The following is a 27,940-nucleotide window of genomic DNA, read 5'->3' on the forward strand; positions in this document are numbered from 1 at the left end:
TAGTCAGCTTATCTCCGTGAAAATGTAAGACTAAAATGTACAGCTGCCCTCAGCTGCATACATCTCAACTCACACTGAACATTTATTTGCAAAAGAAAAACTTTTCATTATATTCAATGTTCTCTTATTTACTTGTTTACACTAAATTCTTATTAGATTAAGCCAATGGCCTCAATCCAGACATTCAACTATGCAAAAGTAGGACAAAACATATAAACTCTACATATATTATAAAGCTGTGCACTTAGTTTTACAACCCATCTCCCACCTCACCAAACCAAGGTCACAGGCTATTACCTTAAACATGCTTTCTTCTAGCCTCTCTTTTTTAATGTAATGCCTATATTTCTTAAAATTAAACAATAAGAAAATGGCACTTGTTTACTTTAGCATCTTTATCACATACAACAATAAGTGAAAATGCTTTCATATACAGCATGTCATTTATATCATAAAATGCTTTATACAACTACTGTTAAGAACAAAAATTGTTTTACTTACAGCTAGTTTTCGCCTTCCCCTCGGTGTTCTTCCAGACATTAATGACATGAAAAGGAGCATATGCTTTTCAATCCCCCACAAGTGTAACAAAGTCAACAAAAGTCCAATCATTCCACTTTTTCTTGCAAAGCCATATTTCACAAATGTTACTGTTTCTTTATAATCTCACATTTATTCACTGATTTTAGTGTTACTGATCTTATTCCTGTTCATCTCCACCTCCCAACCTCAGACTCCAGTTCATGTCCATGGTACTCCTGATTCTTCTAGTCAGCTCTTGTCTCTCAAGCATTTTCCATTGGAACACTGGAAAAAGTTTCACTGGCAAAGTCGGTCTATGAGCTTTATCAACATCAGAGTGAGAAGTAGAGTCTCGGAAAAAGTTTCATTGGCAAAGTCTGTCTATGAGCTTTATTATCATCAGAGTGAGAAGTAGAGTATCCTTTCTGTATGATGGCTTACTTTTTTGTACAAAGTTTTGTATTTCCTCTTTAGTCTGTTATGCATCAAAAAATTGACTCTGATCCCCCATGAAAAAAAAGATATTCTGAAGACAACTGAATACAGCAGCTTGAATCTCACATCTGCCTCTTGACAATTACTGATTGCTGTGATAAAATGTATTCTCTTTTGCATGGTGTACAGTGAATAATTTTCCACAAACACTCTACTGTCTCCAATTTTAATACTTTGCCTTTCTGCTGGTGTGATTGTATCTTTAGTAATACAGGTCTTAGCTGCCTTCTCATGGCCATGTTTGGAGCATACACACAATATGGCCTTTTAATTAACAAATCCTGTTGTGGAATATAGTCCAGTTGCTTATTTGTGTGTTGATAAAATTAATACAGTCTGTTCCTTCTGGTTTTCCTGGTTCAGCAGAAAATCTCACGTTTTCCCTGCAAGCTCTGTGTTTAAACTCTACAATCATTTGAAATGACTCTTCTTAGGCAGACTCATTCTCAAACAGCATTTTTGTTTTCATTTCAGCCTCTATTTTTTGCAGTTTTATTGAGTCAGCTGTTTAAAGCTTCTTTCATTTTCTCCAGCCTTTTGTTTGAGTTGATATACTGCTTCACTATTTCATTTATTTTAATCAGCTCTAAGCAAATTTGATTTTTTTTTCTATATATTACTGAAAGCCATGTTTTACACCACAGCTGAAGCATGAACTGTTTTTTTTTTTTTTTTTTGCTGAACAGCTGCTGGATTCTTCCTGGTCAGTGTGTTTTCGATTCACCTTTTTTAGTTGATTTTCTTTCAGGCTTTCTAAGTGTCTTCTTTGCCGGCATCCAGGAAGTGTAACTACTAGTCAGTAACTAAATTTACTAAAACTGGCAGAGTTACTGGGCGTTATCACACAGTTTCTTTTTTCACACTGGGAGAAATGAAATTAAGCTGTTGATCAGTGTACAGTCATCTTGATAGTCCCATCACATATCTTCTGTTTGTAATTATCATTCGTTAAGCAGTATATAAATTGCCAAATTACTGCCTTCCAATAAACCTCACTCCTCCTCCTGGACAGTATTCTGCATGTATTGCTCCCACAATTTCCATTAATTTCCTATCTAATTTCATCCTCCTCTTTTCTAAAGATACCAGTTCCATGTTATTTTATAATATACAGTACTTCAAATACAGTTGCTTTAGACTTTGATTTCCATTTCTTAGTAAATGCTTTTTTGGCAGCCAACATAATTAAACTTAATAAGGCCTTACTTTCTCTAGCCAAATAAGATGCTGCACCCAAGCTCAAAAAATAATTTACGTAGTTACAGCCATTTGCTTACCCAATATTTCTGACAGGATACTCTGTAGGGAATTTTTTAAATCTGTTAATTCATTCCACTCCCAAAACACACATCCCCACTTACCTCTTTCTACCCCCATCAAACCTCCAGTTGCTTTCTACCTGCGGAAAATTATTTGAAATCAGCTTTAGGTTTAAAAATACCTATGCAAACACTTCCAAGCAAAGATCCTAAACCTTCTGGACTTTGTTTGGGAGCCATACATTTTATTATTTATTTATTTGACATTTATTGACTGGGGAGTCTGACTGAGCTAGTGCCCTTTTTCAGCTGAGGCCCGGGGAGAAAAGCTACACAAACAAAACCTTAGTTATACACTTCTGATCAATAATAAAAAATAATTGTACACTTCAGCAAGAACTTATACTACCATTATATCTATTATTCAGTAGGTCATATAAATATGGGGAGATTCCTCAAGATTGGAGACATGTGCTTATTAAACTTGTCTTTAAGGGAAATGGGAGAAGGACAAACCCAGAATAATACAGACCCTTAAGTCTGCATTCATGTTGTGGAAAATTAATGGAAAATGGAATATTGGATTCAGAAGTGGATAGGTTTGGACTAGAAACCATATATCAGCATGCATATGTTGAAAATAGATCTATTGCCACCTATAACATGATGTTCTATAACAACATAATAACAGCTACGAATAAAAAATTATGCTGTGATATAATTTATATAGATTTAACTTCAGCATTTGACAGGGTCATATACAAAACACTGATCAATAAATTAGTACAACTAGGTATTGATATACTCTTGATAAGATGGATAGCTACATGGCTTACAAATAGGACATGGCCAGTATCATACAGCAACTGGAAAGGTGAAATCCTTGGTTACAGTCAGGGTGTCCCACAGGCCTCTGTCCTAGGCCCTAGCTTGTTTAAACTGTATCTTTCAGACATAACTTTTTCATCTAAGATGTTCTACAGTCTACATGCAGACGACTGAAATTGGGTAAAGTGATTACATGTGTTACAGATAAGGCATGTCTGCAAAATAACTTGACTAAATTTACCATTTGGGCACAGGAGAATAATATGCTGATAAATACATCAAAAACTAATCACATAAGATATGGGAGACATAAACTGAAAGGTGAATATTTAATACAGCACACAATGATTGAAAATGTAGACTCATTTAAGTACCTGGATATATGGGTAGATTCAACTAATTGGTTAATGATAGTTATAGAACTATATAGGTTGTATCAAAATATTTATAAAGTCTAGGAAATAAAAAAATAATGAAGTCATTGTTTGTTAGTTATATTGGACCCAAACTTGGGTATGGAATAACAATATGGGAACCGTATAAGAAGACAAGCATGAGTAAACTGTAAAGAGTACAGCGGAAATATACCAAGGGCATCCATGGATGTGAAAATCTAAGTTATTATGAAAGACTAAAATATCTGAACTTGTACAGTGTCTCTCATAAATATCTAAGAGGAGATCTTATTCAGGTATATGGGGCATTTAGGGACAACTACCTTCCGAGAATGTTTGGGGTTATCAAAAAGTACCAGAGAACCATCAGACAACCTATGCAGATGATTTTATAGGAATGAGAAGTGTACTAATTGGTTCTCTGACAGAGTAGCTGATGCATGGAAAAGACTAAAAATTAGATTAAAGCAAGTACTAATTTAGATATTTTTAAGAACAGCCTGAACACTTATTATGGGAACAAGTGTTTTGGTATATTGGCAAGCTAGAAGGGCATTTATGCCAGTGCTTAAAATATTTATATATACGTAGTCCTTTTCCAGAGTCCCTTCTCTTTTTTTAACAGGAGCATCTGTTCTATATTAAAATAAAACCCCCACCAGATTAGATTTTTCACTTAACATTCTCCAATCCCTTTCTCTTTGCCTACACTCTGATATCAGTCCTCAGTAGAGAAGGAAGTCTCTAGCCTGTAGTCCAAATGTCTTCTTGGCTTCATCCCCCACTATTGCCTTTCCATCTCGTTATTTGCTCCCACTACCGTGGTTCCTTGCCAAATTTCCCCAGTAAATTAGAACTCCTTCTTGCCCATTTTCTGTATCCTTTCTTGTAGTCATCCATACTGTCAAAATCTCTTTTCTCGATTATCATCTTAGGCTAGTTTCTTAGCATACTTTCTGCTACTTTGTAAAAATAATATTTTGTATTGTTATTCTCTTTAACGATCTGCATCGAAAATCTCACTCTCTTTTTATTTCTCAAACTTCTCACCTGCTTCATCATCATCCCTTTCCATTTTGAATGACAACCTTCTGCTTTTGTTAAGTATATGAGCCTTAACTGGGTCCTTTAAATCAGGTAATCCCAAATACCTTGTATATTGAATCAACTTATCCCACTTAAATCTTGCCTTCTTCCCCTCCTAGATAAAATTCATTCAACTCTTTATTAATTATTGTTCACAACTTCTCCTCTGGTTGATGAAAATATGCCTGCTCTGTAAATAAAAACATTTACACTGCTTGTATTTTACTATCATTATCGATAAACAAGAGCTTCCAATTTCTCATGTTTTGCATCATCTTTTGTTTAGTCTCTTCCCACATATCCTTAACTGCCATGACAGTAAAGTTTTTAATTCATAGCCCTATAAACTTTGTCTGATCATGCCCTCATAAATACCTTTATTGATGAACTAGTTTGTGTGTGGGTACATAATTTACACTTATAGCCTTTGTTTTATCTTCATTCTATATCCAGAAAAGACTTGAAACTCTCTCAAAATGTTCCAAAACCCTGAGATTATCCTTTGCTGGTTTTATCAGGTACAAAATCATATCATCTGCAAATAATGCCAAGTCCCTTATTTTCTTTGCCAATGGCTATAAATATAAAGAAAATAACAAAGGGGAAAGAGTGCACCCCTGCTGGCTCGTCTGTTCAAAAACAACTTATTAGATGAACCCTCCCACTTTAATTCTTGCCTCTGATCCTTCATATATCCTCCTAATTAACCTCGGGGAATGCAAATGCTTTCAGTGCCCTACTCATAAAATCCCAGCTTACTATGTCAATTGCTTTCTCTGCATCAAGACCCAGTACGAACAGTTGTATTTTCTTATATTCTGCTTCCCTTTGGATCATCATTGTTCTATTAATGCTGTCAAATGTCTGCCTCCCCTCCAGAAAAACACAAAAATCAATATCTATCAATTTTATCAGCACCACTGCCATTGTTTTAGCTAGTATAGACATAAATAATCCACTCCCTATCCTGTATCCCTGCTGATAAATAGATCCATTCAAGAAGCCACTATCCCTGACATTTGGAAAGCCTTTTATACCATCCCACTGCATAAAGGTGGTAATTCTACTGAACCATCAAACTACAGACCCATAGCATACTTTTCCCTCTATCGAAAATACTTGAAAAGTGCATCCATACTCAACTACTTAATTTTCTCCTTCACAAAAATCTACTGACTCACACCCAGCATGGTTTCAGACCAAACCACAGTACTTCTACTGCACTGTTGGCTTTTACCCACACAGTAGCTGAGGCCAGAGACAACAACAAACTTGTATCCTGTCTTTTGACACAGTTTCCCACCCCTTACTCCTCTCTAAATTCAATGATCTCAATCTCTCTGCTACTTCTCTTACCTGGTTTACCAGCTATCATTTCAACAGGCAGCAGTCTGTCAGATGGCTCACTTCCTGCTCCTCCTTTCTACCCATAAAATGCAGTGTCCCCCAAGGATTCATTCTTGGCCCCTTTCTGTTCAATATCTTCATACATGACCTCCATACATCATGTAAACAGTCTTCCCTCATTCAATGCACTGATGATTCTACACTTATCTTCCTCTCTGACAACTTATCTAACCTCCACACACAGACCCAGGACTCCTTCCTGTCCATTGAAATGTGGCTCACCAAAAATCAGCTCATTTTAAAAAGAAACTTCTACTATCCTTTCCTCGACCTCTCACTCACCATAAATCCTCATTTATCAACACATCCCTTGACAAGACCCCCATGCTAGCTAAACCCCACACAAAGCTCTTAGGCACAATTATTGATGATGAACTTAAATTTAATCTCCATATTCAGAAAAATATTAAAAAAGCCCACCAAAAACTAGGTCTACTTTATCAAAATTAGAAATTTCTTAACTCAGAAGCTAGACTCTCCATTGCTCAGTCTCTTCTCCTTTCCTCCCTTCTCTATGCAGCCCCTATTCTCACTTCCATTCACTCCACATATATTTCCAATCTCCAACAAACTTACCATAAAGTAGCCAAATTTGCCACTAACTCTCTACACAACAAACACCACTGCCTGGCACTCAACTCTCATAAATGGCTAGAATTCCCCCAACAACTCCAAATGTCTCAATTTCAAATCATACACTCTGTTCCAAAAAAACCTATGTCCTGCCTCTCTCTCTCCTCCCTGGTATCTTATTATACCCCAAACTGCACTCTCCATACATCAAATCAACAACTCCTTGACATTTATAAACCCAACAAATATTTTAGAAAACTACTTTAAAAATGCAGTGTAGCCCAAGCACTTAAAAAAAGAGCTTAGACTACATTTACTTAGCATTAAGTCTTGTTCCTCTTATGACCCTACCTAACCCATTACACCTCTTCACCCCTCACCCCAAGCCAGGAATAATCTCCACTTAGATAGGTAATTATAATGACATAGAAGTATCTCAGACCTAGCTCTGTTAACTTTTTTTCTTTTCTGAGGTATGTTTCCTTTCTGTTTTTACCTGTCTGACAGAAGGTGGAAAAAAAACATTGCCTATATTACAACCATTATCTTTCTATGCTTTGTATTTTTATCTTGTTCACGTTTTTTTCTGTACATCTTAATTACCTGTAATTGCATTACTACTGCTTCTTAAATTGTATTTTGATTAATTGTTAACTATGTTAAAATTTGATCTTTGTGTCTGTAAAATCTCCGGAGCTTTCCTCCTCGGGTCTCCACTGAAAATGGGCCTCTGGCTCAGTTGGACCAACCTGGTTAACAAATGTCAAATAAATAAATAAATATGTACTACTTTATAATTATGGTTTTAAATTGAAATGGGTCTGTATGAAGCTGGGTTTGAAGGATCTTTTCCATCCTTGGATAATACAGTCACCACAGCTTTCTTCTTAGATATTGGTACTTCCCATCCATTTAAAATACTGTATTCTAGATCTTTATCACCTTCTTCTCTCCTGACTTCCAGCCTTCTACAAGAATACTGTCTGTTCTTGGAAACCTTCCTGCAGATACATTATACATCACAATTTTTATCTCGTATTTTCCTCTCAATTGTTAGTTGCCGAGCCTCATCTATCTCTTACCTTGGCATAATTAAGTCTTCTATAAATATTTCCACTTGTGCTCTTTCTTGACTTCCACATTTCTCTGTTTTATACAATTTTCCATAAAGTTTCCAAAATATCTCTAAATCTCCTACAGGATCTCTGGTTATTTTTCTTGTTATAGGCTCCCTAAGGCTGGCAACAACTCTGTTTACTTTCTGCTGCCTAAGTCATTCTGCTAAAAGTTTTTCTGCTCTGGAGTTATAATTAAAAAATGGTTGCCTAAAAGCAATCTTTCTAAGCTCATGCATATTATCCAGATACTCCTTTGTTTTCTCTTTAGTACTCTGCAGTTGTGTCTCATCATGTTCTGTGGGATTCCTCTTATTATGCAATATTTTTACCTTTGCATGCCGTTCTAATTTCTATTAATTCTTAATCATGTCTTTTTCTCTTTTATTTCTACCCTCTTTTTAATCTCAATTTTCATTTTATCCAACATACTAACTGTGACACTCCACCACTGGCCCAGTAATCAAGGAGCCTCAATCCTCACCACTGGCAACAGTAAGGGATGTACACATTGGGAGGATGGCAAGTACACAAACAGTAAAGTGCAATTTCCCTTAAGTGCACACAGAGACCACAGTCAGTCTGGGGCTGGTTTCTCCCTCTTTCTCCGGATCCCCAATAAGACTCCCGACTGGCACAGCTATAAAGTTTGAGATCTCAGCTGAGTGGCTATACCAATACCTCCAGCCTCCTCTATGTCCAACCAGTGCTTCATGTTCTTGCCCAAGTAGCTGACACACACACGCACGCACACACACACACACACACACACACACACACACACAAACACACACACACATTTTGAGATTTGATTTATACACAAACACTCATACCTGGGAAAGTTTGGCACAGGTTTACTAGCAATGCCCCTTTTGCCCTTATTATAAGGTAGTTTTGACTGCCACCAGCCACTCTTTATTAGCTACTTTAAGGCCCTTAACAAAAGGTGTTCAATGTTACTGTGTAATGTTACTATTAATCCAAATGGTAGTCTGACCAAGAGCAAGGCTATTAGGAGTGGTCCACACAGTGTCACCAAATAAATATGCAAGTACTCCCAGAACTTAAATATGTCTCATAGATATCAGCCACAATGAAATGTTTAAATATATTTAATAATAAATAATAAAAGAACAAGAAAATACTCATTAAATAAGCACAGTTACATTAGCGTTCAAAATCACAGGAAATATTTAAAACAACACTGCAGGACAGTCTCAGATAAAGAAAGAAAATATCTAAGCTATACTTCACTATATTCCTGTCTGTATCCAAGAGAAATTACTGTACCCTTGTTAAATTATTTACAGAACAAGGCAAGACAAATGTGGTGAGTGGGTTTTCCAGCTGATGCTGTCAGGTCAAAGACAAAATACAAAATGCACAGTCTCTCTCTCTCAGAGAGTTCTTAAATTAATATTTCAATATTACTGCTGGGGTAGTGGCAGCATGACATCACGTCTTGTCATCTATCAGTTCCCAGGCTCACAACCATTGATTTTAGCATTTACCTGCGAAAACACATAGACCTTGGATCTTTTGGCAAATGGTGGAAGTTGTAAAATAATTTACATTCCTCTACATTTAAAGACAATACAAAAAACTTCTAGTTCTAGACATTATGTCACCTGTCGCACTGAAACTGAAAGATAACATCTCTTTCATTAAGTGGTTATAAAATAATTTAAGTTTTCAGCTATTCTTCTGAAGTTAACTTCTTGCGTTTCAGTCCCCATTGTTAAAATACATATATATCTAAACAGTTACAATAATGTATATACATTTCTGCTCAGTATTTTACAAAATATCTCTTCTGCACATCTCTGTACAATATGACATACAGTTCTAATACAATTGTAACACAAGCAATTGCATCATACTGTTATTCACAAATGACACAAAAATTCTAGATAGCCGGGCAAATATCTCCTTCTGTCACACTTCTATATAAATCATATTAATATTCAAATGACATATAATTATTTACAAAATTCCAGTCAGCTGGGCTGGCAGTATCGCCTATTTTTACATTAGCTTTCCTTTCTGAAGATATTTCTGTCTTCCCTAATAATTCTCAAATTCATCTCTTTTTAACACGTACCTGAGAAAGCCTCAGTTTGTCATTTTTACTTCATTACCCTGCATTTTTATCATAGTTTTTATTGGTGCATAATCTGAAGCACTTATTGGACATGTGTCAAAGCTTTCAATTAAATGCAAATGTTTCTGTGAAATATAATTTCTATATAGTCTGACCTAATTATTGTACATTTGAAAAATATGTAAATTCTGTCAGAGTTCCTACTGCTGAATTCACATCTTCAATAGCAAATATTTTCATATTTTTTTCAGAATTCTACCCACTTTTGTTACATTTTAACTTCCAGGTTACCTTGATACATCCTCACTACTGCAAATCATCTACAAGTAATATGCCCTGCTGAAAGCCAACTATTTCTACCAAAATTTTCTTAAACTCCATAATAGCAGTTTTTGGTGGAATTTAAGTACACCCCATAGTAATGCTTCCCCAATGTCATTAGCCCCTTCCTACCACAAATATACCATTATTGTATTTCCCCTGTTCTATCACTATTAGAGCCCTTATAGGAACTAGTACAATTACTTTCTTTTCTTTTGCCCCCAATAGTATGCTGAATATCTGTCCTGAAATATGTTTTTTTTCAAATTCACATGCCTGTGTCTTTCCAAATATGTCTCCTGCAATATTGCTATTTGCACTTTGCATTTCTTAATATAATTTAATAGTTTTTTTCCTTTTTGTCTATATCTCTAAGGTTATTTACTTTATAGGTTCATAGGTTTATACTAGGCTATCTGCCCCAAGGCATTTATAAGCCTAGCCCAACTTTTTGTGGCTTACGCCACCCCTTATATGAAAAAATACTGTGCCCATTAGTTTGTTGTGCCTCTGTCCAGCAGTGACACAGAGATGATTCCCGGGGTAAACCTATGATCTCCCATCCACAGGTCAAGATTTCTCTTGAACAGAGCCAGTGAGGTGCTCTGCCTCACATGGACCGGGACTCTATTCCACAGCATAGGGAGTCTCTGAGTGATAAATCTATCCCTCCAGCACGTCTTATTTATGTCTGTGCTAAGGTTTAAGTCGCTTGCTCTAGTGGTTTTGGTGGATTTGGATTTTTTGAGGTGGAGCATGTCCATTAATTCTGGGTTGGACATGGCCTTGTATGCCAGGCACATGTCACCTCTGAGCAGACGGTATGCGACTGAATAGAGCTGGAGTTTCTTCAATCTGGCAGCATATGACAGATTATGGAGTCCCTTTATCCTTTTGGTGAGGAACTTTTGGGGTCTCTCCAATTGCTGCAGATGTCGGGCGAGATACATCCCGAATGGGGCATTGTACTCGATCATTGGTCTGATAAGTGAAGAGCACAGGGGAACAATGACCTCACTAGATCTGGATGTGAATCCCTTCATGATCAGGTGGGCAATGTAGAAGGTCTTTCTAACCACTTTAGCAATGTGAGTGTCAAAAGAAAGGCCACTGTCAACCTGGGTCCCCAGGTCCCTGATAACCTCTTCTGTGCTTAGTGGATTGCCACCTATATGGTAGCTTGGGGTTACCTTGTTTTTCCCGAAGGGTATGACTATACATTTTTTTGGTGTTTAACTTCAGGCCATGGCTCTGGCACCAGCTATCTGTTTCTGTGAGTCGCTTCTGAAGGATATCCGTGTCCGATGCACTTTCCACTATGGCCCAGTTTGCAGTCGCCTGCAAACTTTGTCAGCCAAAGTCCTCCCATGTTGGCCTGTACTTCTGCGAAGTAGATGCCGCACAATAGGGCGCCAAGGACCGAGCCCTGTGGGACACCACTTGTGACCGGCTTGGAGTCTGACATAGCGCCAGCAACTCTAACCCTGTGGGTTCTGTCCTTAAGCCAGTTTGCAACCCATCTTGTGACATATGGGTTTACATTTAAGCTGGTACGTTTTTCTACAATACCCGAGTGGGGTATTGTGTCGAAAGCCTTTGCAAGGTCAAGGTAGGCTGTATGGACTGCCTTTCCCTCATCAATGGCCTTGGTGACTGTTTTGAAGAAGTCAACCAAGTTCAAAAGGCATGATCTTCCCTTGAAAAGCCAAACTGGGTCGGGTCCAATGTCTGCAAGTCCCCTATATCTTTGTTTATGAGCTCCATTATGATCCTCTCCATAGCTTTGCAGACTAGACTTGTTAAGCTTATGGGGCGGTAATTACCAGGGTCCGTAGAGGCACTGCCTTTGTGGAGTGGGACCACAGTTGCTGTACGCCACTCCTTGGGCACGTATCCTGTGGTAAGGCTGAGATTAAACAGCTGCCTTATGTGCGGGTTTAATTCCTCATTTAGCTCGTGTAGCACACAGCCGGGGACACCATCCGGTCCCATTGATGCTGTGTTTTTAGCTTTAGAGAGAGCAGCTTTCACCTGCGCATTTGAGATGTCTGGGAGGCTACACTCCGCTGGGATAGTTATCTCTCCTTTAGGGGGGGAGAGGGGGATTAAGTTTGCACTGAACCTGTCTGCCAGTATGTTGGCAATGTCTGTGGGTTCAGTGATTTTTGTATCATTTTGGACTAATTCTGAGCATATCTGGGAGTTTCCACCCAGGTTCCTAACATAGCTGAAAAAGGCCTTATGATTGTCCTTTGAATCCATGGCAATTTTTCTCTCAAAATTGGCCTTAGTTGATTTTATGAGTGCTCGTATTTTTTTACTAATAATGATCAGGGGTGACTTCCCTTTTATGGATTTTGTTCTATCATGTAATAGCTTTCTCCACTTATTGTAAAGTTTGTTAATGGCTGGGGTCCACCAGACTGGACGTTTGCCCTTTGTGGAAAGAGTCTTGGTTTTATTTGGGATTGCCTGATCCATGCAGTCCTGGAGGTGTTCATAGAAGGCATTTGTAAGGGCTTCCGCAGCTTGGGTTGTGGTTTCCACTGGCCCAGGGGCCTTGAAGGATACCACACCAGTCTTGAGTAGTGTGAAGTTTGCTTTAGAGAAGTTCTTCACTGTGGTCTTTTTTGTTTGGGGTGGGGGGGATGTGGATTTCCAGTGAGATTAGTTTATGATCAGATCTCACCAATGAGGGATATACTTCCGGCGTGGAGCATTTTGTCCCCATGTTTGTGATAATGAGATCTAGTATATTTTCTCCTCTCGTGGGAACAGTGACTATCTGTTCCATGGCATTTGAATTTATGAACTCCAGGAACCTTTGGGCTAGAAAGTTAGGGCTTGAGTAATGTTCCCAGTCTATATTCGGGTAGTTGAAGTCACCCAATATGATGGTGTTTGGAGATACATTTATACCCTCCAGTGTCTTCAGGAAGGCTGTGTGGGGTTCCTGAGTTTGAGAGGGTGGCCTGTAGCATGCTACAATTTGTAGAGCAGTTTTGTCTATGGTTAGTTGCACCTGGATGGTTTCCTAAGCTTCGTGCGTTGCCACCAACCTGGAGGTGTGGGTATCCTTTATGAATATGGATACACCCCCTCCTTTTGTGGTGTGGTCCGGGTTTTGGGGCCGGAACGCATGATATGAGGTAAAACCTAATAGTGCTGGGGTGCTCTCAGGAGCCTTGAACCAGGTTTCAGTTACAGCACAGACATCGATGTTCTCCATACTGAGAAGGGCCTCGAGTGCGTGCATTTTGAGATTTAGACTTCTGGCATTGAGCAGCATTACCCTCAGTTTCTTCCCATTTTTGTTTTCTAGGGTGGTAGGTTTAGAATTTGAGCCTTGCCTAAAAAAGGCACTATGGGGTGGCAAGAGCCTTAGCCAATATCCGGAATCCCAGGGGTGACAGGTGCAAGTCGTCCCTTGCGAAGCAGCGTGGCTTGTCAAGCATGTCATCCCAGGCAGACAGACAATGGATCCCCTTTGAATGACACCAGACATTAAGCCAATTGTTAAAGCTGATCATCTTGTCTCTATATTGTGGCATCATTCTTGGTGAAGGAAGGATACTGCTCAGGGTTAGGGTCATACCTGCCTGGGCTACATAATCAGAGAGCTCCTCTATATCTCTTTTCATGTAGTCCAGGGAGGTACATCTCAGGTCGTTCACACCAGCATGGACAATGACTGTGTCATATTTGTACTTGCCATGGAGTGACCCGAGTGCTTGTGTTATGTGGCGGATTCTAGCGCCCGATAGGCAGCTTACTGTGACCCTCTCCTTGTTCAGCCTGGTGAGTGGGACGTCAGTGTGTCTGACTATGGAGTCACCTATGACAAGTGTGTTTGGTGTTGTATTTGGCCTTAAGGGCTGTGACTGCTTTGCACACTGCTTTTGTGGTTTATGTGTTGCTTGTGGGGTGTCTTGAGGTAGCAGTTGTTTGGGTGTCTGCTTTGGAGGCCTCTGCTGTTTAGGTAAATTTTTACTCAGAGCCTCTGAGTATGTCTTTGTGTGTTTATGTGTTTGATTCAGTGGTGTGGTAGCATTATGTGAGGCTGGTTTTGTGGTGTGTGTAGTTGCCTTCTCCTCCTGTCTGGTCTTGCCAGTCCTGAGTTGAGAGAGCTCAGCCTCCAGTTTGGCTAAATAGCTGCATCTCTCGAAAGTATTTGTGTTATGTGGGAGGAGGAGAGGGTTGTCTGTATACATGAGGCAGTTATAACATTGCCTCAAGATTCCCAGATTAACCAGCTGGACCGGAGAGGAGATTGACAACTGACCTTTGGACATGCTAGAATAATATTGGGAATTCCTTAATAATTGAAAACAAGGGCCAGTGGGGAGTGAGGGTGTAGTGCTTTTAATTTTTAGTGCTGACTTATATAATTGCTTTAGTGAGCAAGTGCCAGGTAACTTGAGTGCAATGTGTTACAAGTAACTAAATGCAAAAATGACAAAACAGTAACTTTCTTTCAAGTGAAACAAGGAAATAAGTACAGTAAGCAATGCAGATATCACTAGTGATCCACAGAAGCACTGAGAAGCCACGTATTAGGTGGAATTAGCTTCCAGGGAAATAACAAGCAAACAAACAACAAGCATACAAACAAAGCTAGATTCAGCAGGCCTGGATCTAGTCTATGCTAGAGCAAACAAGGTGTACCAATTTCAGTAAGATACAGTTCAAATATTCAGGCACTATAAACCTTTAACCAGAAATTCCCAGCTCAGAAGGGCAGAGTCCAGCCTCTTCTCCCACAAGAGTGCAGACCACGAACCTTCTTAATGTAAAATAACTGGCCTGAAGCCGAAGTGCCTAAAGCAGAACTAATACACTTGGACACTGGGCTCTCAATCAGCAGTTCCCAACTTAGAAGGATGAAAGCTACCTGTCCTGCCACCACAGTGCTTGCCACAAACCTTCCTAATGTAAAACAACTGGTCTGAAGCCCAAGTGCTTAATCCAAAAGACTTAGAATGATAGCTACACTTTAATCAGGTTACAACCAAACAGTAATAAATACAATTGAATACTTTAGAGAATGTCTGGATTAGTGCTCAAGTTACACAAACAAAGCTAGATCCAGCAGGCCCGAATCCAGTCTATGCCACAGCAAACAAGGCGCACCAACTTCAGTAAGAAGCAGTTCAGATATGCATGCACTATAAGCCTTTAACCAGAAATTCCCAGCTCAGAAGGGCAGAGTCCAGCCTCTCCTCCCACAAGAGTGCAGACCACGAACCCTCTTAATGTAAAATAACTGGCCTGAAAGCCTAAGTGCTTAAACCAGAATTAATACACTTTTAGAATAACAGACACTGAGCCCTCAATCAGCAGTTCCCAACCTAGAAGGATGTAAGCTACCTGTTCTGCCACAACAGTGCAGACCACAAACCCTCTCAGTGCAAAACAACTGGTCCGAAGCCCAAGTGTTTAAACCAAAAGGCTTAGAATGAGTTACACCAAGCAGTAATAAATACAATTGAGTATTTTTAAGATGATGCAAAAGTAAAATGAAGTAGGTAGAAACACAAGTACAGTAAAAGCAGATGAATTTTTTTTTTTAATCTGAACAAGTGCTGAGATCAAAGAAACAGATTTGAGTGCTGAAACTAGAAAACTGGCTAGTTATAAGAAAAAAAAAAGCTAGAAGGCTTCCCTCAAACACAGAAGGGCTTGGGGGCTCAGAAGCCTACAAATAGTCTATACCACTTAACAGGAAAGGCAGGAAATAAGCTTAATTTTTTTTGTCTGTTTCCCAGATGCTCTCTTTGTACACAGTAGGAGTGCCTGAAATCAGAAAATTTCCAAGATAATATGGTAGTGTAGCCATTATGATAAAAAGCTATTGTTCCCACCTATTATATATGACATTTTCCAACTTTGGAGTTAATGCACACACTAATGCTTGGCAGGCTGATCTTTTATACAGTTGTTTCTTCTCATCTCCATTTGAACTTATTTCACATTTTTCAAGACTTTTTGGTTCTAATGAGAACCCTCAAACAAAAAACTAAACATATTTTCAAACCACATCATCCCCTTTTAACTTAGAAAAAAACTTTCAAAACTATGTTTATCTTCAGAAAATAAAGTTTAACCACCATACAGGAACAATTGCCCCAAATTGACAGCTGCACCCACAGGCATTACATTTCCTACAATTAAGGTTATGCTTGCTAAAGAGCATGATACCATCTGTGCCTGTGTTCCCACTTGCACTGATTGTTGTCTGTTCTTTTTTATCTCTATTCCTCCACCCAGATGTGAAAAACAGCTGATATGCTTTCAGAAAACATTAACTTTTAGCCCCAAGAAAAAGTGCTCTGGCTATATTTAAATAAAACTAAGCTGTACACTGTCCTATTAAATGCATTAAAGTATAATGTTGCTAGGGAGGCTGCTATCTCTGATTTACTTTTCATAATTTACAATTGTATTTTTCACTGAACTGCTTGTAACTGTACCTTTAAATGCTGGATTTCTCACAGCAAAGAATGTTCAGAACTCTCAAAATTAATTGCATGCACCTACAGGCAGCTTGCCTCCATTGGAATGCAATCAACAATGAATCTTTGTTAAGTTCTCTCAGAACAAAATATATGGCTGCCTTTAGCTGCAGACTTCTTGCCTCACATGGAATACTCGCTAATGGGAAAAAACAAACAAATACCTTTGCAAATATAAAGAAACTTAGCATTTTTCATTGTTTTTATAATTCCTACTTGCTTTCAAAAACCCTTGCTTATAGCTTAAACCAAAGGCATTAATCTAGACATTCACCCTTGTAAAAAAAAAATCTTAATTCTATAGAATGTAATCTCTGTACTTTTACACTCCACTGCCACCACAAGAGCCCAAGACCACAGCATATTAACATTAAGCTTGCTTTTGACCTGACATTTTTTCTATTAAACTCTAAAGCCTATACTTCTTACAACTAAGAAAGTATTTGTTTAATACCTTTAACACATATACCAGTCGCTCAAAAGACTCACCCCACATTTAAAATATCCCTGACTACACACTATACAAAACTGCTTTACTATACATAACATGCAGTTTATATCATGAAATTTTTATATAAATAGTAATAAGAACTAAATTGTTTTAATTACAGTCACTCTCTCCATGTTAGTGTCCTTCTAAATATTAATAACAAAGTGAGGTATATGATTTACAGTCCTCACAGAAGTTTAAAAAAGTCAACAAAAGTCCAGTCTTTTTCAGCCACTTTTTCTTGCAAAGCTATATTTCACAAATGTGATTGATGCTTTATAGTCTCCCATTCAATCACTAACTTCAGTGTGTTGCTGGTCTTCTTCCTGATTATCTCCATCTCCAAACATTTGGCCATGTTTGGCACATACACTTGATGTGCCCTTTCAATTAACAAATCCTGCTGCAGAACAGAAGTTGGTTATTTGTGCTTTCATAAAATTAATACACTCTGTTTCTTTCACTTTCTTTGGTACAGCAGAAAATCTGAAGTTTTCTTTTGGCATTCTGTCTTCTAACGCCATTATTTTTTGAAACAACTCGTTTTGAGAGGCCTCACTGTCAGCCAGTTTTTTTGCATTTCATGCTCTGGATTTTGCAGTGTTATCAATTTATCTGAACAGCTAGTTGAAGCTTTGTCTATTTTTTTCCAGCATTTTGTTACTTGAGTTGATACATTCCTTCAGTATTTCATTTATTTTAATCACCTCTGAATACAATTTTTTTTCTCTAAAGTATTGGAAGTCATCTCTTGAAACAAAACTGAAGCTTGAACTGCTTCTTGCTAATCAGCTGAAGAATCCTTCCCAGACAGCGTTTTCTCTTCACCTTTTCTGGCATCCAAGCAGTGTACATACTTGCCAGTAACTGAATTTTACACAAAAAGCAGATTCAGTAGCATTTCTTTTTCTCAGTTTCATGTTGGGAGAACTGAAGTTAAGCTGTTGATCAGTGTGAAGCCACATTGGATGTCCCACAGGGGTTCATTTTTGAACTTGGCATTGTATTTACTCTGGATGGGAATAGATTGACCTATGCATACATCTCAGCCATTTATCCTTTCTTCATCCTTCCTTATCTCATCTTGTCATCCCCTTTACTTACTGCCTCTAATTCATCCTACTTCCCTCTTCTCTTTGCATCTGTCTCACACTACTCCTCCTCCTCTTCCTTCTCCATGACTCTCACTCATTTTCATTGTTTTCTCCCCACAGTATCCTTTCTTGCACTATTCTCATTTGCCTCTCTAATGTCTTCTATCTGTCTATGCAACGACATGTTACTATTCCTGTAGCATAAGCCATCTCAGTCATTATGGCTACATCCTAACCATAAAGCTCTTTTAAGTGTAATTCCTCTTTCTATCATCCATGTTTTGACATTAACTTCTTTTTGAACTAAATGTTACAGCATATTCTTGCATTTGCAAATATATGTTTATATATATATATATATATATATATATATATATATATATATACACACACAATATATGAATCACCTTCAAAACATTGAATACTTACATTATCGAATCCCACTTCATTGCGCCTGACTTTATCTAATCTTCATTATACTGAACTCCTAGAACAATGAAAATGAACCATTTGGCCACCATTGGTTCATAGGTTGGTACTAGGTTATTGGCCTAAGGCCCAAGTAAGCCTAGCCTGCAAAGTTCCCTGGCTTATGACAACCCAAGAAAGTTAATTTCCTGTGCCCCTGTCGAGCAGAGCTACAGAAGTGATCCCCAGGGTGTATTTCCTATTTCCCATACACTCATCAAGATTTTTCTTGAAGAGTGTTAATGAAGAACTTTGCTTGACATAGATGGGTAGCTTGTTCCAGAGTATGAGAAGTCTCTGGGACAGGAATCTATCCCTCTATCAAGTCTTGCTTATTGTGATGACAAGGTTTAGGTCCCTAGAGCGTGTAGCTCAGAGGGATTGGGAATTCTTTAGGTGTAGCATGTCCAACAGCTCTGGGTTTGACATAGCTTTATATGTTAGGCAGAAATCACCTTGGAGTAGGCTTTGCCCTTCCTCCACTGTAGTGAGTTGGTATATGTAGTTGTAGGGGGTTGTGGGTGGTGGAGCACCCCACTTGGAGTTTTTTTTGTTTTGCTGTTTGTTGTTTTGTCCTGGTGGTCGAGTGGTTCCTTTCCTGGGGTTTGTTTTCTTTGTTCTGGGAGTTCGATATACTAAAGATTCAATAGAAGGCTTTATGAAGAGGGATTCAATAATGGGAGAATTCACTGTTTTGAAGTAGACTCATATATATGTATAAAAGCATATTCTTGAATTTGTAAATAAGTTTTGTTCATGTATGTAATCCTATTCACCCAAGCAGCGTCTGAAAAACTGTCCAATGAGATCAGTGCCCTACCCCAGTAAACAAATATAAATAGGTTTTGCAGTAAAGGATTCTAAATAAGCAGTCATCAAGATGGAAGGGGAGGTTGAATTTAGCCAGGTCATCACCCAGTTTCTGTAGAATAGCCTTGGCATAATCTGTGAATACAAAGCTAGTGGAAGATGTTTCTGGCTTCAGTCTTAAGATAAATGTGACAGGTCTATGATCTGATTTTACAAGGGAGGGAATTATAATTGGTAGGGAGCAGAGCTGGCCAATATTGGTGAGGACCAAGTCCAGAAATTGATCAACCTTGGTTGGTATGCGAACTAACAGGTCCAGTGAGTTTAATTTTTTTTTTTGGCGATACATGTTAGAGGATATGCATGTCTTCCACTTAATGTTGGGGTAGTTGAAGTTCTCCAGGAGAATTGGGTTTAAATTAATCCTTAGGGACTTCATACTAGTTAGGTAGGAGTTGGGCTAAGGGGGACATAGAGGGGGTCTTATAGTTACCCATGAAGTGATAAGGATTCTTGTTAATGGTAAGTTGAAAATGGAGGCATTCCAGATTGTTATTTTGTCTAAATAGCCTGGAGGTAAAGTGTTTTTTTTAACCAATATTGAGAAACCACTCCCTTTAGTGCCTTTATCTAATGTGAAGGGCCTGAAAATGTGCAAGGCATTGAAACCCTCCACTAATGGGTGCTCTTAATGGTCTGTGATGTTTTCCATGCTAAGGAGTGAAGTTTTTTTTTTTTTTTTTTTTTTTTGCTAAGGTTCCTAGAATGTGCAGCAATACCTTTATGTTATCCAGATTCCGTTTTGTAATGTTGAAAGCTTCTGAAAACTGACATTGCCTATAAAGGCACAATGGGGAAGAGGGCAGGCAAGGTTTCAGCCACTACAATAAAGCCTTAGATGGAGGTGCAGGCCACCCTGGCAAAGCAATTAGGATGATCATGTCCTTCCAGGCTGATATATATTGGGCTCATTTTGAATGACACCAGAAACTAAGCTAAGTCATTTGTTAAAGACAATAATCTTATGTTCATATGCAGCATAATTTTTGGAGATGGTAAAATGCTGCTCAAGACAAGGTTCATACTTGCCTCTAACACATACTAAGAGGTCTCTTTCACGTCTCTCATATAGTCCATGGAAATACACCTCAAGCCATTTACACAAATGTACCATGACACATAACTCATGCACTCAGGTCTCTCAGCAACAGGTACAAATATGACTCTGTCATTGTATATGTGGGTGTGAATGACCTGAGATGTACCTCCCTGGATTACATGAAGAGACCAAGGGGAGCAATCGGATTATGTAGCCCAAGCGGATATGACCCTAGCCACGAGCAGCATCCTACCATCACATTACAAGCAGAAAATGATTGATTTCAACAATTGGCTAAGTTTCTGGTGTTATTCTAAGGGGATACAGTATCTGTCTACTTGGGATGACATGAGTGACAGACCTCGATGCTTTGCCAGAGATGGCTTGCATCTGTCACACCTGAGCTTCCGGTTACTGGCCAAGGCTCTTGCCACCCCTATAGTGCCTTTTTTAGGCGGTGCACCAAAGACCAAATTACCACCGTAACAGCTACAAACAAATGCAATCTGAGGGTCATGTTGCTCAATGCTAGAAGCCTATATGTCAAAATGCACTCGGTCGAGGCACTCCTTAAAATGGAGAACATCGACATTTGTGCTGTAACAGAGACCTGGTTCAAGGCAGCGGAAAGCACCCCTGCACTACCAGGCTATAACTCATTTCACACCTTTCGGCCCCAGAACTTAGACCAAAGCTCCAAAAGCAGTGGTGTTTCCACATTCATAAAGGATGTGCACACCTCCAAACTGGTAGCCCAACATAATGCATCAGAGATAGTTCAGGTGCAGCTAACATTGGATAAGACAGTGATTCAGGTTGTAGCCTGCTATAGGTCCCCAACCATGTCTCAAGATTCGCACTCCACGTTCCTAAGCACCCTGGAGAATATTAGGGTCCAACCTATCACTCTCTTACTAGGTGACTTCAACTACCCCTCCATTAACTGGGTAAACTACTCATGTACCAATACATTTGCCCAATGTTTCCTGGAGTTCATTAATTCCAATGGCCTGGACCAGCTCATTCTTACCCTCACTATAGATAGCAACATCCTTGACCTGGTCATTACTAACATGGGTGACCATTGCTCTACATCAATAGTCAGCTCCTCCCAGGTTAGATCCTACCATAAACTTATCTCCTTGGAAATCCACATCCCCCCCCCTCCAGCAAAGGTAATCACCATGAAAAACTTCTCCAAAGCTAACTTTGGGATCCTAAAAACAGAGGTAGCTAACTTCACAGCACCCATGCAAATGGAGAACAGTTGGTGACTGCAGAATCATACACCAATGCACTGTACAAACACGTACACAAATGCATGGATCTCACCATACCCAATAGAACCAAGACACTCTCCTCCAAAAAAAAAAAAGGCAGCCAGGCTGGTGGTTCCCCTGTCATAAACAAACTCTACAACAGAAGAAGGAAACTGATGCGGAATAAGGTGAAGTCCCAAGACTGGAAAAACTCCCTTATCTGCCTCAACAAAAAATTGAGATCCCTCGTCAAATATTCTAAAGCTAGGTATGACAACAGAATTGCAGCAGATAGTAAAGACAACCACAAGGCCTTCTATAGTTATGTAAAGAATCTCCACGGCAATACCCAGATTTGCTCTGAGCTACTGCACAATGGTACCTCCTATACTGAGCCAATAGATATTGGCAGTATACTGGCCGACAGATTCAGTGCCAACTTTACCCCCCCCCCCAAAAAAAAGACCAATCACAACACCAGTAGATTGCTAGGCACCCAGTATTTCTGCTGCACAGGTTAAAACAACACTGTCCAAGGCCAAAAATACAACTTCTATGGGACCTAACAATATCCCTGGTTGTGTTCTACATGAACTACAGAGTGAACTGGCACCTCACCTGTGTGCTCTGGTCAATCACAGCCTCACCTGAGGCTTTGTTCCTGCCGAATGGCACACTGCTACACTTATCCCTCTCCACAAAGGAGGTGCGACTACAGACCCTGGGAACTATCGCCCCATTGGCCTGACGAGTCTGATATGCAAATCTATAGAAAGCATCATCATGGACCTAATAAACAAGGATATAGGGAATCTCCAAACTCTGGATCTCACACAGTTTGATTTTGTGAAGGGCAGATCATGCCTGCACAACTTGTTTGACTTCTTTGGGTAAGTCACCAGTGCTGTGGATGAAGGCAAGGTGGTTCATACAGCCTACCTTGATCTGGCCAAAGCTTCTGATACCATTCCCCACTCAGGAATCATAGAAAAACTCACTAAGCTTGGCATAAACCCCTGTATCACTAGGTGGTTCACAGATAGACCCCCACAGTGTGAAAGTAGCTGACTCCAAGTTAGACTGTTGATTAGTCACGAGTGGAGTCCCACAGGGTTTGGTCCTGGGTTCTCTCCTGTTTGGTATCTACTTCTATCTCCAGGCCAACACGAAGGGACGCTGGCTAACAAAGTTCACAGATGACTACAAACTAGGAGCCATAATCAAAACTCCAAAAGATGTGGACATCCTACAAAAGGGCCTTGCTGAGACAAATGCCTGGTGTCAAAGTCATGGCCTCAGGCTCAATGCCAAAAAGTGCATTGTCATTCCTTTTGGTAAAAACTCAGTACCCATGAACTACCACATAGGTGGTAGTCTACTTAACACCGAACAACTGGAAAGGCCACAGAAATACCTCACAAAGAGGATTACCGGCCTCAAATAGATGCCCTATGCAGACTGTCTCAAAAAACTGCAGCTTTACTTCGTTGCATATTGCCTACTCAGAGGCGATCTCTGCCTAACACACAAAGCTATGTCAAACCCAGAGCTTTTAGATATGCTCCACTTAAAGAAATCCCAATCCCTACGAGCTACACACTTTAGGGACCTAAACCTCATCACCACAATAAACAGAACATTTTCTTGGGTGGCGAAAGCCAGGGTACCTTTGGCTAGGCTTATATAGGCCCTAGGGCCAATAGCCTAGTACCTACCTATGAACTAAGGACAGGTGGCACCATGCCAGGGTAATCCTATGGCTAGGCTTGTAAAAGCCCCAGGCCATTAGCCTAGTAGAAGAGTGGGGCATCAGTGTGTCTCATACGAGTCACCTATAATTAGATGTTGGATTGTGTAGAGGTTTGTGTTAAGCTACAGGTTTTTGAACTGAAATACTCTGACTTTTAGATGTTAAGTTTCAAGGCAGGTACTGCCCACATTCTATGTTTCTGAAGTAGCTGAGGGTACTTAGTTCTTTGTAATTGTATGTTTAAATCGCTGATCTTATTTCTGCGTGACAGGATTAGTGTCGTTCTGATAGCATACTTCTTATTTACAGCACCTTCAAGTGAGAGAGCGTTTTGCCTCGGATAGCATTAAATAATTGTATTGCTCACACAGTGTGACATCGTAGTAGGTGGTTGTCAATAAACGTGAGACAATTGCTGAATTGTCTCAGAAGAACCATTTCAACTAGACAGTTAAAGGTGTTAAATCCATCCAAGTGCTTTTTAACGCGAGCTGAAGGGGAAGCGCTTATGAAGTTTGGGGTTGATTAGGAGAGATGCTGCCTGCTTGACAGCAAGGGGAGACAATGCTGGTGTCAACACCAATGTATGCTACCAGGAGTCACTAAGTCAGTGATCCTTAACTTACTTCTTGCACCTGAATCATAGAAAGCAAACCTTACTAAACAGTAAAAAAAATAATTTTAAAATACATGCTACTGCAAAAAAAAAACTACAAAAAAGTATATTTTAAATTGCAAAAGCAATGACTATGTGCAGTACATGGGGAGATGTATCTTTAAATATACTGATTGTCTAGCTAAAGGCGACACCATTGCACGCGATAAACTTTTTTGAAGTAGTTTTATTTAAAAAAAAAACACAATACTCGCAGGCCACTTAGGTATCCACGGTGCTCATTTTGCATTACGACAATGCTCGCAGGAGATCTCTCATAGAGATATCCTCAACGCGGTGCTTAGAGTACTGCTAACAGGTTGTAATACATTTTCGTAGAAACAGACAATTCGTACTGTAATCTTTCATGCCATTGTCGCGCTATCAGTCCTTCACCTTCCCATTGCAGCTTAAACATACCACTACTCACAAAACTATTACAAAACCAGCATTTATTCAAACTTGCTTCCACAGTAAATGGAGGAGTGGCAGTACCACCTGCTCCAACGTTATGCTGCAGCTGTTGTAATACTTCTCTGTGTTTTACCTACCCTTGCCATACAGCGTTCCTTTTTTCCGGAAATTCTCGAAGTGCTGCCTCGGCTTTGTTCGTATTACAATTGAGTTTCTAAGGATTTTCAAGATGGAGGATAATAACTGCGGTTGATATTTGGGCTTTATTCTGTTTGGTTTATACTATCCTTTTCTGGATTTTATCCTTTTCTTTCCTCATTCAATTATTTTTCCTCATTCTCATCATTTGGATTACTATTGGGGTCTGAAGTGAAGCCATGAGTGCTGGAGAAGGAGCGGAGGAAATAGCGAAGGACGCGGCCGACATAGCAGCATTTTTCAAATCCGGTAAGGTAGTGGTTTTGTTTTTATTATGGAAGTGATCTGTGTTTGTATTTAGGAGTTTGTCATTGATTTTATAAAGCATTTTGTTTTTGCGAAGTTCAGTATAAATATCGCTCTTCATAGGTTGGAGAGGAGAGGTTGTGAATCCCTGTACAAAACGGAAGTCGCTCTATTCTCTGCATCGACAGCTCATCTGGGTGCTGTCTTTTGCAATTTAGACATGATTATTTTTCTTTTACATTTTGTATGTTAGAAGAGGCTGTTCAGTCGGATTTCCTCTCTTTGTTTTGTAAAGGTTGCTGTTTCGGATTGGTTGTTTTTTTTTTCTATGTATGGTCTGGGCGTATAGAACAGGTAATGCTGGTAGCTTTGCTGCCAAGCTGTGAAAGCAAGCAGAGAAGGTAGGAATTTATGTATGTCAGACAACTTCTGTTGTGATTGAATATGAGAAGGTCTGCAATAGTTGCATTTACGTTTCTTTTTCTAGTGTCCTGGAGCTAAATTTTATGGTTATATATGGACAGGGTGAGCATGTGGCTAGTCATGACGTATTAGTGTACAAGTGAAAGTTGAATGAAAGCTGTTTTATGTAGCGCAGTCGCCAACCGATCGGCACTTTGCTGTGGAGTTGAGACGTGAAATGTTTTGTATTGGATTTAATTGTGTAATAAGTTTTGATGTCTAGGGTGTGAGTTTTCAAAATAATGCTTTTTATCCATGTTTTTAAGACCTGGAATAAATATTGTTTTTACCGTTTAACGCGATATTATCGTCTAATTTATTGTCATAACACTCAACTGTTCATATTTAAGAAGAATGCCCAGATTTTTTCATCAGACCATTGGTCTGTTCTTCATAAAATTCTTACCATTTGGGGGTGTAAGTCACTACATACTAACTGATGTTTGAGTTTTAGGCTTCATTTCATAAAATGCATGCTAACACAAAACGTATTAAAACTTTAGTAACTTTGTTTTAGAGCAGTATTTAAAACCTGTCCCTATTTTTGGGACTTTGTCTCTCCTTTTAGCTTTGCCTAGATTTCTTGGGCTAAGAGATATGTTTATATACAAACCCCATGCTGCACGAGTAATAAGTTATTTTACTGGAATGGTATTTAAGACCAAAATTCCAGATATTTCGCTGTCAGTCTGCCCAAGAGACTGATCCCACAACTTTATTAAGATGATCACGCTTGAAGTAAAACAAGGATTTTTTTTAAATTTTACTCTTTATCCTGGTGACAGTAAGACGCAGTCCGGTTCGACTCTCAACTAGAGCGTCTTCTGCGTGGAGACATGCCTGAATGGGCGTACCTTCGTTGAAGGGTGTGCGTCAGGGCTGGCAACTCGGTACGTAAAAATCAACTGCCAATTATTAGTGGACCGGAGTTCCACTGTGGCGACTCCTAACCGGGAAAATCCGAAAGACACAACAACAACCCTGGTGGGAGGGTAGCGTAATGGTTAAGGTGATTACATTAGAAACACAAGGTGCAGTATTTGATTCTCACTGGGGGTAATTGGCTAAGCTTAAAGTAGTTCATGAGGGCAGTTAGCCTAGTAATAATCTATGAATCCACCCAATTTACTTAATAGCCGCTATGCATCATAGAACCGTCTCTGGTTGGCAGGAGTTGCTTGATCTTTTGTTGACTTCTGTAATGAACTCGCCGAGTATTTTTAGAGTTTACTGAGTTATGATAAACTCCGAGCCTTTGTTGGGAAAATTAATTGTGGTGTCAAAAGTATATGCTAGATAACGAACAGTTTGTTCCTAAATTGCCACATTTACTAATAATGATGATGGTCATCATCATCACTGCAGCAGTAGTCATAGCTGTACGTACAGACTGCTGCTCTTGACCTGCACCCAAGCTGGTTGTTGGACAACACTTGTTATTATAAGCAGTTTTATGGTTAAACCTGTTATTTATTTTATTAGAATTACTTATTTAGTTGAGTGTATGTGTGTGTTTGTGCTTAACATTTCTTTTGACAATTTACCTGTTAATGACGCAACCTGGCTAGGAATTAGTCTCTGAACCATGTTGTAAAATAATGGTCCCGTTTTTTTTTTTTTTCTTCTTCTTCTTCTGAGTTAACAAAAAACCAAAACAAACTTGCAAGTTATACTTCCATTCATAGTGGGGCTCAGTCTGTGCCTCCCCTGTTGGTTGGTGACTCCGCTTCGGCCATTACTGGTCCCTCAAACCATTCACTTTTTTTTTTTTTCCCCCACTCCTAGTGTAGTTTCTTTAGACACTTTGGATTGGAGGTCAACCACATTCTCTGTGGCTGTTAATCTCCCCTTGCAGGGCTTAAGATAGACATTTGTTTGCCTCTGAGGACTGTGCAGGGATCCTTGCATTGCCAGGCTGAGAGACCTGGTCCCTGGTGTGAAGTGCCATTCATCCCCTCTAGGGATGCTCTTAAAAAAGAGAAATCGTAACCTAAATCTTAAGACAATTTTCCTTGATAGTTTTTTTGATTGGCTGAAAGGTTATTGTAGACTTCAAATAGTTAGCGACTGCAGTTTTTGTAGAAAGTAAGACAATTTTCTCGGTTTCTTAAGTATTCTGTCTGATAAATCCCCTTCTCGTATTCCTTTTTGGTTTAATTTTTCTACTCAAGTACCCAATTCTGACTCTGAGAAAAGGGTTTCCTTCATTTCCTACAAAGGAAGTGTCTTATTCTGAAGGTATTTGTAGGATTAAGAAGATGTTGTTTTTATTGGAGAAGAGGAAAAGTTTCACTGGAAACAATTTTGATATTGCTTCCTCCTTTAGAGAAATACTAATATTTTTTTACTATAGGAACTTCCTCCGCCTGCTGCTGTTCCTC

General features: G+C 39.2%; 1 protein-coding gene across 1 annotated transcript in view; it reads left to right on the top strand.

Annotated features, from left to right (window-relative positions):
- The first annotated feature begins 24,796 nt into the window (after positions 1 to 24,796).
- The window catches only part of TRIO (trio Rho guanine nucleotide exchange factor), a 5,137,669-nt gene continuing 5,134,525 nt past the window's right edge, over positions 24,797 to 27,940 (top strand). The window contains exon 1 of the mRNA XM_044065600.1: positions 24,797 to 25,100. Within this exon, the coding sequence (XP_043921535.1) occupies positions 25,031 to 25,100 (70 nt within the window). The 5' untranslated portion in view covers positions 24,797 to 25,030. The remainder of the gene's footprint in view (positions 25,101 to 27,940) is intronic.

Source organism: Protopterus annectens, chromosome 3.part0, assembly GCF_019279795.1.
Source record: "Protopterus annectens isolate FY-2018-M chromosome 3.part0, PAN1.0, whole genome shotgun sequence".
Lineage (NCBI taxonomy): Eukaryota > Metazoa > Chordata > Ceratodontiformes > Protopteridae > Protopterus > Protopterus annectens.